General features: G+C 45.3%; 1 protein-coding gene across 2 annotated transcripts in view; it reads left to right on the top strand.

The window, feature by feature from the left end:
• ADORA2A (adenosine A2a receptor) overlaps positions 1-8,987 on the top strand; it is a 35,315-nt gene extending 26,328 nt beyond the window's left edge. For both annotated transcript variants that reach the window (XM_026660541.2, XM_029913681.1), the window contains one exon: positions 6,485-8,987. In XM_026660541.2, coding sequence (XP_026516326.1) covers positions 6,485-7,451 — 967 coding nt within the window. In that variant the 3' untranslated portion in view covers positions 7,452-8,987. The remainder of the gene's footprint in view (positions 1-6,484) is intronic.
• The last annotated feature ends 7,329 nt before the right edge of the window (positions 8,988-16,316 follow it).

Genomic DNA, 16,316 nt, shown 5'->3' with positions numbered 1-16,316 from the left:
ATTTGAGCGGCGCTCTTCCAAACGCTGCGTCCCAGGCCAATGCCACAGAGAGACACAAACCTCACTGAGTGCGGCTGAATTATTCACTCATCTCTATTAATAGTGCATCAGATGAATTTGAGCATATTTACTGGGGAGCAGAAGGCTTGGAAGGATTAAATTTTTATCAGTAAATGTTGATTTCACCGTACACAGAAACTGATGAGCAAATATATCTATAATAATCAACATTTACTGATAGGCAAAATAAGAAAAATGTTGTTTGAGAACTTACTAAGTTTGATTTAAGGATATTTACTTGGTATATTTTGACATGTAATGTTGACAATTTGTGTTAGTGGGTTATAAAACTTTAACTTTTTAAATCTCAATGTCTGCTGTTATTTAATTATTGTCTGATCCCCCCCACCACCACCCCCATCATTTTCCGCAACTGTGAAACTTTAAAGCAATACGAATTTTAAAATGCTTAAAAATAAACTGTGATATTGTCCATCAAAATCTAATTGTGCCAAGCCGATATATAATAGAAAGATGGTATAATTTCATGTAACTGGTAGAAGACTAACATATGGAGTAGCTAATTTCCCCCTACAGCAGAACTTAGTTAGTGGAAAGTCTGAGACACCTGGATGCTCATGAAAATCAGGAGAATGCAAAATATGTAGCACAGTGTGCAACCAAGGATGATGGACAACAGCACGCCACGTCAGGCCACACTGTATTTATTTATTAAACCAGGCAGTATCCAGGATACAAATGTTACCGTCTTCCCCAGAAAGGTAGGATCTCTTCCCCCAAATTACACTGGCCCAAGGCACAGAAGTGGTAAATATTCACTCTTGTATAGGTTTAGCATCTTGTGATCCATGAGGGCTAGAAACTGAAGGGGCATTCTATCACTGGAAAAGGGAGAGTCCCAGGCTTGGAAAAGGATGCTCAACACTTGCTTCTATGCCCTGAAGCTTCTAAAAGTTAGGCCTTAAAATCCCATCATTATTAATAGGTTGCCAGAATTAGATTTTTATGTTTTATAATTCTGACAATTAAGGATGTTTAATTTTTAAGCCTTTTTAAAATTGTTATTGATTTTAAATTTTCACAATTGCAGGAAATTCAGGGAGGGTTAGAAAATAATTATTTAGTGACAGTAAATGTTGAGATTCAAATAGTTAATTTGCGTTTTAACAATTATAAAGCTTTATCAACATCACATGTCAAAATATACAAAGTAAATATCTGTTAAATCAAACTCTAAGTTCTCAAACAGGATTTTTCTAATTTTGCCTATTGGTAAACTTCAGTAATTATAGATGGAAATACGTTTTCGTTGGGGTGTGTGGGGTAAAATAAACATTTACCAACATTTATCAATAAAAATCAAATCCTTCCAAGCCTAATTATTATGTCTAGGGAAGCTGTTTTACACCACTTTTAGCGGTTTCTAGAATGTATTAATTATGTTTTTCTCTTCCTTTGAGGTCTTCACAGTGGGACTCATGGTGCTAAGGGAACCTGGCCTGTTACAGGTGGAAGGATATAAAAATAGTACCAGGCTTAAAGTTAAGTATGTGAGTAGTCCCCTTAGGACTATTCACATGCTTAAAGTTAATCATATGTAGATATTTGCAGGACTGGGGACATAAGGCTTAAAGTCTCCCAAATGTATCTGCAAAACCTCTTTTTAGTGTGGTACGTAACAATTCCATGGTGCTGTGATAAATTTTGCCTTTTGAAGGGTCTTGTGCTCCTGAGTCACTTATGTGCTTTTGAAATCACCACCTCTGAGTGTGAATCATTTGAGATGACCTGCATGGCTTAGCTGTGGCTTTGCCACTTGTGAGCAGCGTGGCCATCCAGAACTCCTGTTGATTAATAAAATCGTCCTTTTAAGAATAAAAGGCTTCTGTCGCTCATAATTGTGAAGACATTCTCTGCAATGTGAACTAATGCAGTGCTCTTTGCCTGAAGGCTGGTCTGTATGGCCTTTAGTACCACTATAACTATATCCTTTAGCAGATAGATTTGGAAACCAGTAAAGCCCCCTAGTTTGGACACATTTATAGGATGTAAGCTATACCATTACATTATGGAAATAAGCTACATCAATATCAGCACCTTTATACCAGTATAACTGTGTCCACACAAGGGGGCTGTTCCAATTTAACTATTTCGGTAACAAATGAGCAACATCACTGAATCAGTACAAAAACCAGTGTGTAGCTTGGTGTACAAAAGGGCCTGCGTGTTCCCCTTTCTGTTTGTCTTTTACAGTAGCAGTGGTAGATCTTGTCAACGCTGTTTCCCCTGGAACAATCTATGGATCAGTAGACACCTTAATAGATTTCTGACCTCAGACATGAGGAGAAAGCGAAACCTGGTTAATGGAAAAGTGTGTGTCAAACAATCAGTGATGAATTATGCTTAAAAATATCCCACAAATTCTAAACTTTATTTTCCAAAAAATTTTTGATGGAAAATGGTGCAAAATTTGACAGACTTTCCAAAAGTTTTTCTAAACGATTAGCTGATGATGCAAGGAATTATGGACTAGGTTACAGAGTCTGACAGGCACTAATACAGGTACCGCACTCCAGAAGTGGTATGGGGCATGTTTGAGGTAGGGAGAAGCACTAGCTGTTGAATGGTTCAGGGGTAAGTCGTTCATGTTCCTAATATATCAGGTGCACTGAGAGCCTCTGCTCACTGGTACAACAAAACCTGGGTGTTATAAATAAAACTGGTTGGTATTCTTAGTCCCGGGGTAAAGCTGTTGGCCAAGAACAATAGGCATTTCCCAGCTCAGAGGTCACAATGTGTGAGGGGGGCAGGGGGTATAAAAGGTATTCCCATGATGAAATGGCAGGTAGGTGAGGTGCACAGGATAGAAGAAGACAGGGTTTCTTCCTGCAGTCAAACAGAAAAGTTCTCAAATTACCATTTGTCCAGCACATTGTCCCCATTCTCAAAGGTAGCAACCTTTTATTTGTGAGACAACGTGGGCGAGGTAGTGTCTTGAACCAACTTTTGTTGGTGCAAGAGACAAGCTTTCGAGCTTATACAGAGCTCTTGTCTCTTTCACCAACAGAAGTTGGTCCAAGAAAAGATTTTATCTCATCCACTTTGTGTCTCTAATATCCTGGGACCAGTACAGCTACAACAACACTGCAAACAACAACGGAAGAAATCCTTTTATTTGTGATGATCCAACGTCAACTATAATAACATGCTGAACTGCAAATCTTTCTTCTCACTCTGATTTGCGCCTGGATAACCTAGATGTGCAAGTAATTGTGGGCACCTCTTTTCTTAGGATTGCTGAGACCCATGTTCCCAGTCACTTGGAAGTTCTCTGTAAGGTGTTCCTTCTAGCTAGTGTTGAATTTGCAGCTATGAGCTCATATTGGAATGAAGGGTCACATTTTCACCACCACAGATTGAAATTAATTGGATGTAGTGAGCCCTGCTTGAAACCTGAGATGCTGAAAAGTCCTCTTAAATGTCCACTTTAGTTGCCCTATTGCTAATCTTGGAGTTCAGATGTGAAACGGTAGCTCACGCTTGATAATTGAACCCTATGCAAGTAAAGTGGCTGCTGAAATGGCTGATTTTCTGTTTTAAATCCCATGTTTTGGATCTGAGCAGTCAGATGTGCCCTTGGACATCCCTGGGTTCACAGCCTTTTTTCGGTCCATCGTTTGTAATGCCCTTCCCTCCCGATGTAACCTGTTTTGGGACAAACATTGTTTTTCACATCCTTGTTTCTGCTGGTGTAGAATTAAACAGCCCTGCTTAGAGTGAACGTAGGTTATTTCCTCATTTGTACACTAACACCATTAGCCACGTGTTAGTTACGGGCTGCTTGAGAAGCACCGGAAGTGTTCACTGTCACAAGGCTTTTAACAGTCTGGAAGATGTTCTGCCTTGGAGTATCACTTGCTATTAGATTCACTACTTATTACCCATGAATGGTCCCACTGAAATCCATGGGGGTCAAGCCTCGCAGTAACTGTCGGTAGGATCAGTCCCTTTGATTATAACCTCTTCAGGGCAGGAATCTGACTTTTTACATGCTCAGAGCCTACGCCCTCTTGGATGCTATATTAATGATTTTATTCCTATCTATTTAAACATTCGCATTTGGTTCCCATCTCTAAGGCACCTGGCTGTGCTACAGCAATAAATCCATTCTGTATGTAGTCCTTCAATCTCTACAGACCTGAATTTACCTTCTTACTAGGTTACAGGGGCAGTGAGGTTTGTCACCTTGTCCTGACACTTTCAGAATTGTGGTGAACTTGTTTGTAGATAATGTGTTTTCATCTCTCTCTGTCTCTATGGACCTGTCAAAGGGGGATGTTACGGTGTGAGACACAACTCAAACCTCTTGGAGATCCCTGAATGAGAGGCTCTATAGAAGGACCCAGTTCTATGCTGATTAATTCTACTGCCAGCCCAGTGCTGTAGGGCAGTACAGCAAGGAGGATGCTTGGGTTAAAAGCTGTTTCACAAGCCTTTAAAGCCTGTTGCATGGAAATCCCCAGAGGGTAAGAGCACTGAGAGCTGCAATAAATATATTTTTAGTGTCAGGGAAGGGACCTCTCCAGCCGTGGGATAACAGCTGTACAATTTCAAAATTCCTCCTAACAAAGATGCAGCCAATTCTAGGTTGTTGGTTTTTTTTAAAGCTTCACGTGCCATCCTCCAATCTCTTGTTCCCTCTTTGTGATTTTAAATATACATTTTGAAGCACAGGTATAACTCCACTCATGTCGGTTCGATCTGAATTTAAGAGTAACTCCACTTTTCTCCTCCTGGATAGGCAGTATTCTTGACACTTTCTGAGGATTCACACAACTGTCACCAGTTTCTAGAGAAACCTTCTCTATCTTCCAGATCTGGATTGAGTCCTCTCGCCAGCTTGTAGAGAAAAGAGTTGCACCATGCTTCTGTTTTTTCCCCCAGTCTCCCACTTTTTATGCTTTTGAAAGGCGATTAAAGAATGTCTGAATGATCAGCCTGCCCTCCCATCTCATGCCCAGGGGCTAAGAACACATGCCACCGCCCAGTTCTGTTCTCTGGCTGAGACAAGCAGCATCCCTCCTCCCCTTCCCTGCAGGACTTTAGTTCGCTTTAGGAGAGGAGCGTGTGTGGGAAGAACAAACCCATTGAGAAAGAGAGTGAGTTCTGGGTGGGTTTTTTTAAGTTTGTTTGTTAAAAGAATCCGACATGGGGAAAGAAGTAGTGCAACTACTGGAGAACATGGGAGCAGCCCAGAGTCAGATCACGCACGCACAGGGTCAAGTATAGTGTGGGACCCAGCAACGGACAATGTGGGAATCCTGCCATTCCCTTTCTGTGTGAATACTACGCGGGGAAAAGAGATTGTACTCACATGTGACACATTACTACAACTTACATTTTCAAAGCGTACAGCTGGTGCCTTCAGCTGAGGGCTTCCAGCAGCATGCTAGACCCATGGATCAGCTAATATTTGAAACAAACAAAGGCCTTTTGGTGGTGTGTCAGGTTCTTACTGCGCTTCAGTTTTTTCTCTCAAAATAGCTGGGTGGATTTATTGCCGAAAGCACTGGCGTGAGGGGTAGAGTGACATGTTGACCACAGAGTTCTGCCAGACCACAGTACGTCCTGTTATTCAGAGTCCTTGATCTTTCTTCAGCTGAGGCAGCCAGGCATGCTGAATCGGTTATTTTGGGAAAGGCACAACTGTCAGCGTTGCTTAGCTTGGTTATGGATCCCGTCTCCGTTGATCAGCTTTGGGTTGGCAATACTGAATTCCCTGTGACTGCCATCAAAGGCGTGGTGTGCAGCCTGAGCTCTGATACTGAGCTAAGGGTGCCCTTTCTCTGAGACCCTCATCTAAGCTCTATGACATTGGGCGACTAGCACAGTATCCTAGAGCTCTGTGGTACTGGGCAGTTGTACTGTACTTGCACTCAGATAGGGAGCAAGCAACACTACACTACAGGGATGCTCAGTAGCTATTTCTGCCTCTGGCAGTGCATAGAGATAAAGTTAGAGCGGCAGCTCTGGGTGTTTCCGTTCCCTGCGGGCGGAGGGGCAGAGCAGGACGGTTGCTTCCTCTATGCTTTGGCAAGCAGGCTCATAACCATGAGTGAGAATTTGTAAGGCAGAGAAGGGAATTGCTGATCGGCTTTATTTGTTGGGAGCTGACCGGTGCTGCTGGCACCCACCCTTCGCCGCCCAAGAGTGGATAGGATAGTTCAGAAGGGCTCCTTGTCCAGGTCCAACATCACTCTTGCCTTCACTGGGTTGAGGGAAATGGGCTCAGCACTGCAGTTCAGTGATGCTTCTGATAAGCACATTTCAGTGAGCTGGAGTATTCCCTGAAAGGCTTTACCTCCCCCATACCTTCCATGGAGAGGAGCATTGGGAAGTTACGTGGGCATCAGGTGCTTGTACCAGTTACACTGTTGTAATCCTCCTCTCCTCTGCTTTCCAGGTACAATGGTTTGGTGACCAGCTCGCGAGCCAAAGGTATCATTGCCATCTGCTGGGTCTTATCCTTCATCATCGGCCTGACGCCCATGCTGGGCTGGAACAAATGCTCCCAGAGGGAAGCTCAGGACACCAATAACTCCTCGCTCAGCAACTGCAGTAAAAGCATGGTAGCTTGTCTCTTCGAGACAGTGGTCACCATGGAGTACATGGTCTACTACAATTTCTTTGCCTGTGTGTTGGTGCCCCTCCTCCTCATGTTTGGCATCTACTTGAAAATCTTTCTGGCAGCCAGGCGGCAGCTCAAACAGATGGAGAACAAGATGGTACATGGGGAACGCTCACGCTCTACTTTGCAGAAGGAAGTCCATGCGGCCAAGTCTTTGGCCATCATCGTTGGGTTGTTTGCCGTCTGTTGGCTTCCACTCCACATTATAAACTGCTTCACACTCTTTTGCCCGGGTTGTGCCCGTCCTCCCCTCTGGCTGATGTACCTGGCCATTATCCTGTCTCATGCCAACTCCGTAGTGAACCCATTGATTTATGCCTACCGGATCAGGGAATTCCGACTCACCTTCCGTAAAATTCTCCGGCAGCATATTGTAGGCAAGAAGCAGTTCAAGACTGGTACTGCCAGTACTAGGACTTCCACTTATGGTGGGGATGGAGAGAATGCCAGCATTAGGATCAGTGAGTACGCTCTGAACATATACGCCAATGGGGAGCTGGGTGCTATCCACAAAGATACTGACATCCAGGACTTGAGTAAATGCAAGGCAGGTTTGGAATGGCACCACAATGGGAATTCACTAGACATGGAAATAAATGGGCATCTCCCACATTCCTGCAAAAATGGGGACCTTTCAGATGCATGCGGGAACATGGAACTTCTTACTGAAGAGCTAATTGGCATACGTGTCTCTTACTCTGAACTGGAGAATTCAACCTTGGCAGCAGCTGACATTTCCTGATGACTCTCACGTCTTCCCACTGGAATGAAATCTGTTGGGGGTTTTTTTTGTTTGTTTTTTTCTATTGGCTGCCTCTGCTATGGCAGAAAGGGAGGATGAGGGGAAAAGAGGAGTGAGGCCAGGTCACTATCACGTAGGGGGTCCCTACCCAGGACTGATGGGAAGATCCGAAGAACTAGACTGGAGAAAGATTGAGAGGCACCGTTTTGAACAAAGGAAGAGGAGGGACACTATAGCTATCAAAGGCCCAACTCAGAGACACAGAGAGAAGAGAGCAAAGGTCCAATCTGACATCTGAATTTTAACTCTGCTCCAGCAGGGTGTGTTATGACATTATGCTGTACTGTGTATCTGTGGTTGTTCATCAGTTTAGTGTCTTTACCAACAGAAATAAAGGTGTGGCTGAAACATTTACTACTTCATGAGGAGGAAGAGGGGGCAGGGCTTTTAACACTGTGGCCTCTAACAGAGGTAGAGGGTATAGCAGTGCCTACTGGTCAGGAAAGATGCCTATGCTGCCTGGAGAGTGAAGGGATTCACCTGGTGGGAACTTTCAGCATCTTCAACTGTGAGATTCTGTTGTAAAATCAGTTTTTAAAGCTTACTAGTGCAACAGGTTTCCTGATTTTCCACTCACCGCTAGATCAGTTATGAATGATATTACAGTGAGCTGGAATATGGACAGAAGGTTTTACCTCCCCTGTGTTCCATGGAGATGGGCCGCTGGGAAGTTACTTGTGCGTAAGGTGCTATTATGTTGTCAGTTATGAATGTATGCAAGAGAGGGTGGCTCTATCCAAGCCTACAGTGTCCAGCTATGTCCTGGCACGTTGAAGCAAACTGGTAACTATACTTCAGACCCTTCCATTTCACCAAAAGAACAAAGAGTATATATGATGATTTGATAGTTTTATTAGCCAATGGGACAATGGCAGGTGTCTGTGTGCTGTGGGTAACAGCAGGGCAGGGGCAGGTCTGTGTGGGAAGGGCTGATCAGGTAGTGATGGCAGGTTTTGTGAATTGCTGGCAGATGTGTTGGTAGCAGTGAGAGATGACCACAGGCTGGTACTAGGTCCATGTTTGCAATGTCTTTGTGGCTGGTGCTTTCCTCTGTCTATCTTTGTATCTCTGCACCTGTGTACGCAGAATGCCCATTCATTCCACAGCCTTAGTTACGTTTTCTCTAGAATTCCTCTTTTTGGTGAACTTTAATTTCTCATCTTTCCTGAAAGTAAAAATAACTTTTAAAACTGAACTTGGTTTTAAAGTCTGGAATTCATATGAGCCCAAGTTCATGAAAACCTTTTTTTCTATATTGTTTCAAACAACTCCTGGAATCTGGTTAACCGTGAAGCCCTGTGTTTCTGTAGCATGTGGGTGTGCATTACAAATGAGTGCGCATGCATATGTGTGCACCAGTAGAAGTGGGGGCATGTGAGTGCAGTTTGAGAGAGAAAGAAGCTTGTGTTTCGGAGAACTGGAAAACAACCACCAGTGCAGCCCTCCCCGATCTGTGTAGACACAGCATTAGCCTTGCCTCCCTTTCTAATAGACCACGATCTAATCTGTCTCTAATACAGGGTACATGACAGTGTGGTGTGTTACAAAGGGGTTTTACGTGTGTTTGGAATGGCCCCTTACTTGTAACTAGTGAAGCCACTCATCCTAAAGGAGGCCAATAAAATCTTTATCCAAGCCCAATCAGCTTGTATGCTGCATCTGCCATGTATGGTTACATAAAAAAAACCGATTCCAAAGCTCACCTAAAATAGCTATTACTGTAACACTGGTGTGGAAAAAAGTCTAGCACAGGGCCTTCTGGGGCTAGAGGCAGGTGTCGTCTGTCCCATTGGAAAGCTAGGAATCTCCCCTTTCCAGTGATCCATTCTTTGACCCTGAAGCATTTATATATCGCCACTCAATCCTGTCTCTGGTCCAGGTCTGAGCGTTGGCCATCCCAGACCTCAGATCAGGGTAACTTTTTTTGAGGGGAGAGATTCTGAAATTTGGGGGGAAGAGAAGGAAACCCAATGCTTATTCTTATTCATTCCTTATTGACAAGCTATTTAAAGGGAATTTCCTTTCCGTTGTGCTCCCTGGGTGAATGGGGATTGGGGGTTTTATTACTCTTGATCTTCCCTGGTGGAATATATTCCTCTATGCTATGTGGGGGATTGTGCATCTCCAACCTTCTGTAACCTTCCAGCAGTGGAGGAATACATGAAGGGCTTTGATCTTTTCAGAACTCAGTTAGGCGCTGAAATGCTGCTAAGAATAACACAAGATGACATCCTGCCTTCATAGCATAACAATTAGGTCCACACAGAAGCGGAGTAGGGAAGGAAGTGTGGGAAAATATCAGCATTGCTCATGTGCTGGCACACACAAGTGCAGATAGTGTGTGCTGTCACGTTCTGGTGGCTGTCACACAGGGATCTGCCTGATGCTATATTACATCAAACTTTACAAGAACCAACACAGGCTGGCTGCCTTCCACTACTCCCCGAGATTCCTCACACCCAAACGTGCAGTTTGGTTACTACAAGGACAGAGTTGATCTATGTGGGTTTAACAAACTTGGGAGGGTCCCACTGGAAAACTCTCCAGCCTAACTGGGTTGTCATGTAAGCTCACTTGGTCTTCAGCAGTCTCGGAATTGGCTCCAGTATTGCTGTTCAGGGCATTCAACCAGCTGTGTCAAATGCTCTTTCATTGTTAACATCCAGAGCTGAAAGGAAATGGGGTCCCTGTAGCCCCCAAAAGCTGAAGGGAAGCTGAGGCTGGGATTGATTCACGGGTTGTGGGCAGGACTAGGGGAGCTTGCACTAGATCGGCATCCCTTCCCCAGGCAGAGGGCAGCTCAGCCTGTAAGGATTTAGAGATGATGCAAGCTCCTCAGGGCAGGGACCTTCTTTTGTTCCGGGTTCGTACAGCGCCTACCACAATGGGTTCCTGGTCCATGATTGGGGCTTGTAGGTGCTATGATCATCATCATCCAGAAAAGATGACTAGGGGATGACATGGAGCCCATCAGATTACACCTGGCTGTCTTTCGACTGATACGTGTTAGAGAGAGACCTTTGGGATATCTTGCTGGGGAAATGTCAGACAAGCAGATGAGGGTTGCCATGCTCAAGTGTCCCTATGCTTACTGGACAATGTTCAGCGGGCAATCAATAGCTTTAGGAGCCAGCATTGCTAGCACATAGTGACACTGACCGCAAACTCCACAGACACAGTATTGGACTCCCTGTCAAGGTGCTGACAACCCCAAGCGTTGAAAAATCCTCAGTCAGGCCCCCAAATACTACGAGATTTTTAAAACCAGGGCATTTGGGGTTCTGTTTATTTGCCTTCCTCTTTTTGATCCTTTTTAGGGTTCATGTTTTCAGGTTTGTCTCCATATTTGTGAATTGGAAGTACAGATTTAAATGTGAGACTGTGACTCCAGGAGCTGGGGCTGTTGTGAGGCTCTTCATTTGATTGTAATTGGCAACACCGGACATCACCACCATAATCTGACTGTCTGAAAAGAGCCAGAGAAGAGGAGTTCTGTGCAAAGCATATCCTTTTTTCCTGACTCTTCTATCTGTCCTTTTCAACTATCTATCTGTTATGCCACTCTTCTCTCAACTACAAAAATCAGTGGTCAATACAAAGGTCAAAGATGATGTGCTTCTCCCCCTCCCACATCCTCCTCACTTCCTTTGCAGTGGAGAATGTTTAGCTGATGAAACACAGCTGTTCTGAAGAGAAGGGGCCTAGGTGTCCCTCTCCCCACGGAGAGAGCTATCTAGTGTCTGATTCTGTGTGAGGAAGATTCCATGAATTTCATCATTCCCAGGAGACTAGCGAATTCCAGGGTTTATTTGCCTTGCACAGTTTTAGATGAGGTTCTGCCTGGTTGCCAGGATTGACTTTATCAAGAGCCATTCTTTGGGCCTTTTAGTTGATAGTGCGCTGTCTGGTTGTGTGTGCGCAATACGTCACAATTTTATTTGGTATAGCATGGTTCAGACAGCCTGTTTCAAAATCCTTTGCAGGGGTGAATAGTACAGTTGTAGAGTTAAATAGCAGAAAGCTATGTATCGACAAGACCGAGATGTTTGAATGACAGATAATGTTTGAAAACTGGTGGAAAGAAACAGGAAGAGCTATTTCAGACAATGAGTGTTTACCAATGAAATTCTAATTTGTGCTGGTCAGTAAGTGAATGATTGTGTTTAGGGACAGGTTTGGAAAAAATAGGGAGATTTTGGAGGGCTCGGGGTGGGGGGACAGAAGTGTGCTGGAGGATTCTGGGGCAGTCAGGGGGCAGGAACATTCTGGAAGATTTGGGGAGATGCATTGCGGGTTCCGGGGGCACACACAGGTGGCATGGCTATCCTGGTTAACCCATGCGTCCCATATTTATGCTTGATTTCCCCAAGCAGGTGTCGCTGATTGTTCCCATCTGGTCATTATGTGGCAGAATAGATTTTTGGGCGGCTCCCCCCTCACAGATGCTGCTCATCTTCTTAGGATGTCCAGAAGTCGCAAAAGCCTTTCTTCTTGATCTGCATCTGCTGAGCCCTTATTTAAAAATAAATAAATAACCTAACAATATTCTACAGGAATGGCTAACCAAATAGCAGCAATGCTACTGAGCAGAGTGTGGTGTCACAGCTGCAGAATACTCCACTGTTCTTTGATAAGGACGCTGCCTAAAGATCAGTCCTCTCCATGGTTACCATTGGCAGGGGAATCAGCCCTGGCACCTCGCTCCAGTGCTGAGTGGAAGAGGTCAAAGGCCTGATTTTGATCTTCCTTTCACCAGCATGAATCAGGAGTAACTAAAACGAAGTTTCACCAGTGAGAAATTGGTGTGAGAAGCGAATCTGGGCCCCAAATGCTTAGAATGTGAGAATCAGGCCTGGATCTGTTTCTTGTACCTCCCAGCCTTACTTTGGAAGCTAGGTTAGTTCAAGCCACAATGTACCAAAATCAGGACTGGATCCTTTTTATCCCAGAGCAACTGTTGCATTCACTCCTTGCCTCCTTCCCACTCACAGGAGAATTTTTCCTCTTTCCTCTGCTTTTCAGAGCCATCGTCTCCATCTTGTATTACACCTTCCCGCTGCCCCATGGGGCAAGGGGACCCAACACCCCAGTGCATACGTGGTATCTCTTACCCTTTTAATTTAAATGTTTTATAAATGATTTATTGGCTGCTCCCCCTTTCCCTCTATCGAGGTCTATCACTTAGGAGTGGGAGCAGCGTGGCAGAAGAGGGGGTGGATTCTGTGCATGTAATTATATTTTAAGTGCATTGACCAATGGTTTAGAATGTGACGAGTCATCAGACAGCCAGGCACTGAGGAGCCCGCTGCTGGTGATGCTGCTGAGTGTAATGTCTTGGTTACATTTTTTTTAAATGAGCATTAAAATAATAAAATATATTTCTAAAGGAGTGTGAGTGCCTTTGTGTCCTGGGGTTGCAGAAGCTGGCCCGCCCTCTGGTTTTGTTTAACAATTATTGTGAGCTTTTCTGCTGGGCTCATCTTGGAAGAGCGTTTCCTCTGCCCTCTTCCCATTTCCGGCTCCTTCTGTTAGTCTTTCCCTGAAAATATTAACATGCTCCAAGATGACAGACCCAGACAGAGGCCAGAAGCCCTTTGCATCCCTGGTTCACTGGGATCTGTTATCCTGGCACCCGGAGGAATAACGTTAATGTGCTGTGTAATATCTGTACATTGGTCTGCCTGAGCAGCGCACTGTGGTTTGGCCAAGGTACAAGGTCTTGTCATGGCATATGGCAAGTTGTTAAATAGCCAGACACCTGAGTGGGGGAAACACCTGAACCATTATACAACCCTGCTGGCTGTGACTTTAGCATTCACTTCCTGTCTGGCTGGGTGCCCCTACTTTATCAGTGCACCTCATTGCTTTATCAGGTTTCAGAGTAGCAGCCGTGTTAGTCTGTATCCGCAAAAAGAACAAGAGTACTTGTGGCACCTTAGAGACTAACAAATTTATTAGAGCATAAGCTTTCGTGGGCTACAGCCCACTTCTTCGGATTGCTTTATCAGTACACCTTAGACCTCCTGCCTGCAGTGCCCTTGCTATTCCATTGCTGGATCCCCATATGGCTGTGTCAATGCACCTCAATCCTGATCTGCACCATCCTTGCCCTTTGCTAATGCTGGGAATTCTAGGGAGGGAGAGACCCCTGTTCTGCCTCTCAGGCTGGTGTGGGACAGCATTGACAGGCTGCAGAAAGAACTGTGTCCACGTCCCCTCCGCTGGCAGCCAGGAAGGGGGGCTTAGTGAAAGTGAATATGATTCATAACTTCAGGGAGCAGGAGGTGATGAAGTGAGCTGGCGTCCCTGTGGACTCAGGGCGAGCAAGGCCTGACCTGCTCAGTCAAGGGTGAATTGAAAATGTTTTTCATAAACACTGTTTTGTTCTGAAGCATGAAAGAGAGAGAGCTTGGTGGAACAATGGGAGTCTGCCGGAGTACAGCGGGAGTACCTGGAGGAAGAATGGGAGCCTGCCCAAGTACAGTGGGAGTACCTGGAGGAACAATGGGAGTCTGCCGGAGTACAGCGGGAGTACCTGGAGGAACAATGGCAGTATGTGTCCTGCAGGAAGAAAGCTGAGTCCTTGGGAGAACAAAGGGAGCACCCAGTTTAAAACACAATTGGCTTGCTCGGGAAATCTAACCTTCAAGGCCCACAGCTTGGCTCATTCATCCAAAGCAGCATAGGCAAAGGCAGAAAACAAAGGGACTTCACAGTGCTTTCATTGCAGTCCTGGGCTGAGATCTACCCCCGTAACAATTTACTGTGTTACGTGCTTTGTGAGAGACGATTACCTGCCCTGCGAATGGGGAGGCAAGATGATCTTGAGTGTTTTTTCCATCTCCAACCTCTGTGTGCCCAAGGTGGTGGTGCTGATATTAGCCAACAGCCAGCATCCTAAAGCTATCCCTAATGCAATTTCCCTACCTGGTTCTTCCCTGGTCTAGGAGCCCATTGATGGTTCTTTTAGGGACTGAACCCATAAAAGTCCAGAGCCTTCTCAGCTCCCCCTGATTTCAGACTGAAGTCTGTGGCAGTTGAAGGGGTTCAGCATGAGAAGTGGGTGAAATTTTTCACTCACGTAGCTTAATCGCTGAAAAATGCTGTTTTAATCGACCTGAAACTATTCATGAATTTGACCCGATTAGTTTTGGTTGGGGAAAACTTTTTCCAGGCCAGCAAAGTGTGTGTGTGTGTGTCCATTCTCCCCTCCCCCACTCCCCCTTTGGAGGACAGAGGTTTGAATCCCCACTCTGGAGCAGGGACTTGAACCCAATCGTCCCTCCTCCCAGGTGAGCATCCTAGCCCCCAGGCGACAGGTTGTTCTGGGGTGGGGTGCTCTCTCTCTGCCTGGTTCAGAGGAGAGATTTGAATCCACATCTCCTACCTCTCAGGTAAGTGCTTTAATCACCAGGCTATAGTCATGCTCGCTCGCTCTGGCCCACTGAACAGTCAAGTATTTATACAAAGCGGAACAGTTTCAATAGGAGAGATTGAGAGCAATGCACCCCAGACTAACCTGTAGCCTTCTCACTGGGGAGCGGGGAAGCTCTGAGTTCAAGTCCCTGCTCTGGAGTGAGGATTAAACTTGGGTCCATACACGGGTTGTTGACCTGGGTCACAGGCCGTGCCACTGTGTCTTCACTGCTATTGTTACGCTAGCGAGATGAAAGCATCCTCAAGCTTTGGAGTGTAGACGTACCTATAATGGGCAGTTAGAGGACCGTATTTTCCCCAGTCCCTTCTTTGACTCCCCTGAGGACAACGTGTGTGCAATGATGGGCACTTAAAATATCTGAGATTCATGTTCTCTCCTCATAAAATGGGGGGTGGGATTTTCAAAGGAGAGCTTATGGGAGTTAGGCACGTACTGCTCCTATTGACCGCCATGCCTAGCTCCCTTATGCGTTTTTGAAAATCCCAGTTTAAATATGCAGCTGAGGGGCAAGCCTCACTAGCCTGTACAGGAAGCAAGCTCAGCACTTTGGTGCTACAGGGAAGCAGTACTTCCTTTGAAAGCCATGACAGACAGACTGAGTTTGAGATCCACAACAGGAGCAGGATGGGATCAGAGGGCTGCAGTGCCAGCCAAGTAGGAACTGTCACTGGTAAGATCCTGCAGGGAGACGGGAAGGGAAGTGCAGCGCAAAATGTCCCTGTGAGAGCTGAGGATGCCCCAGACAGGTACTCCGAGATTCCGGTGAGTTTACATCTGGACTAAGGACTTGCAGCTGCATCCTTTGGGAGGGAACTGCCACTCCCTGGGCTGCAAATGTCTAATGTGTCTGTGTTTGGGTTTTAGGGTGGCGTCAGGCTCTTATACTTACCGTAATCTTATCCAAGAGAAATCTAATGAACCGAGAATTGAGCAGTAAGGATCAGCTATACAAGGAATGAAAAACAAACCCAGACCATTTAAGTGTGAGCTGCGCTGATAGTGCCTCTTGAACCCGTGTCCTGTTATTGTTAGTGTGGAACGCAGAGGCCTGGGCCAATGAAAATAAGGAAGGCATCCTGAGAGAGACAGATCTTTATCTTTTGAGATTCGTCGTGACCTTTCCTAGACTATAATAAATAAAATTGACTAGGGAATTGGCAAGTGCCCTATAACATGTAGTCCTGGTGCCAGGACTTGGCAGAGAATGTTCTGCTTAGCAATGTATTCTGTTTAGCTTTAAATGCCTATTTCAGAGGCATGTTAAAGGACTGAGCTGTGGTAGGTGCTGAAGCTGCCTTCTGTAGGACAGAGGCACTGCATTTGGTGTGTGCATGTGTCTGTTGCTTCTGATCCTGGATGGAGAAGGT

The sequence above is a fragment of the Terrapene carolina genome, unplaced genomic scaffold, assembly GCF_002925995.2.
Source record: "Terrapene carolina triunguis isolate 2854851 unplaced genomic scaffold, T_m_triunguis-2.0 Scaffold790, whole genome shotgun sequence".
NCBI lineage: Eukaryota > Metazoa > Chordata > Testudines > Emydidae > Terrapene > Terrapene triunguis.
The sequence above is the reverse complement of the archived record's forward strand: the minus strand, read 5'-3'. Positions and strand labels throughout refer to the sequence as shown.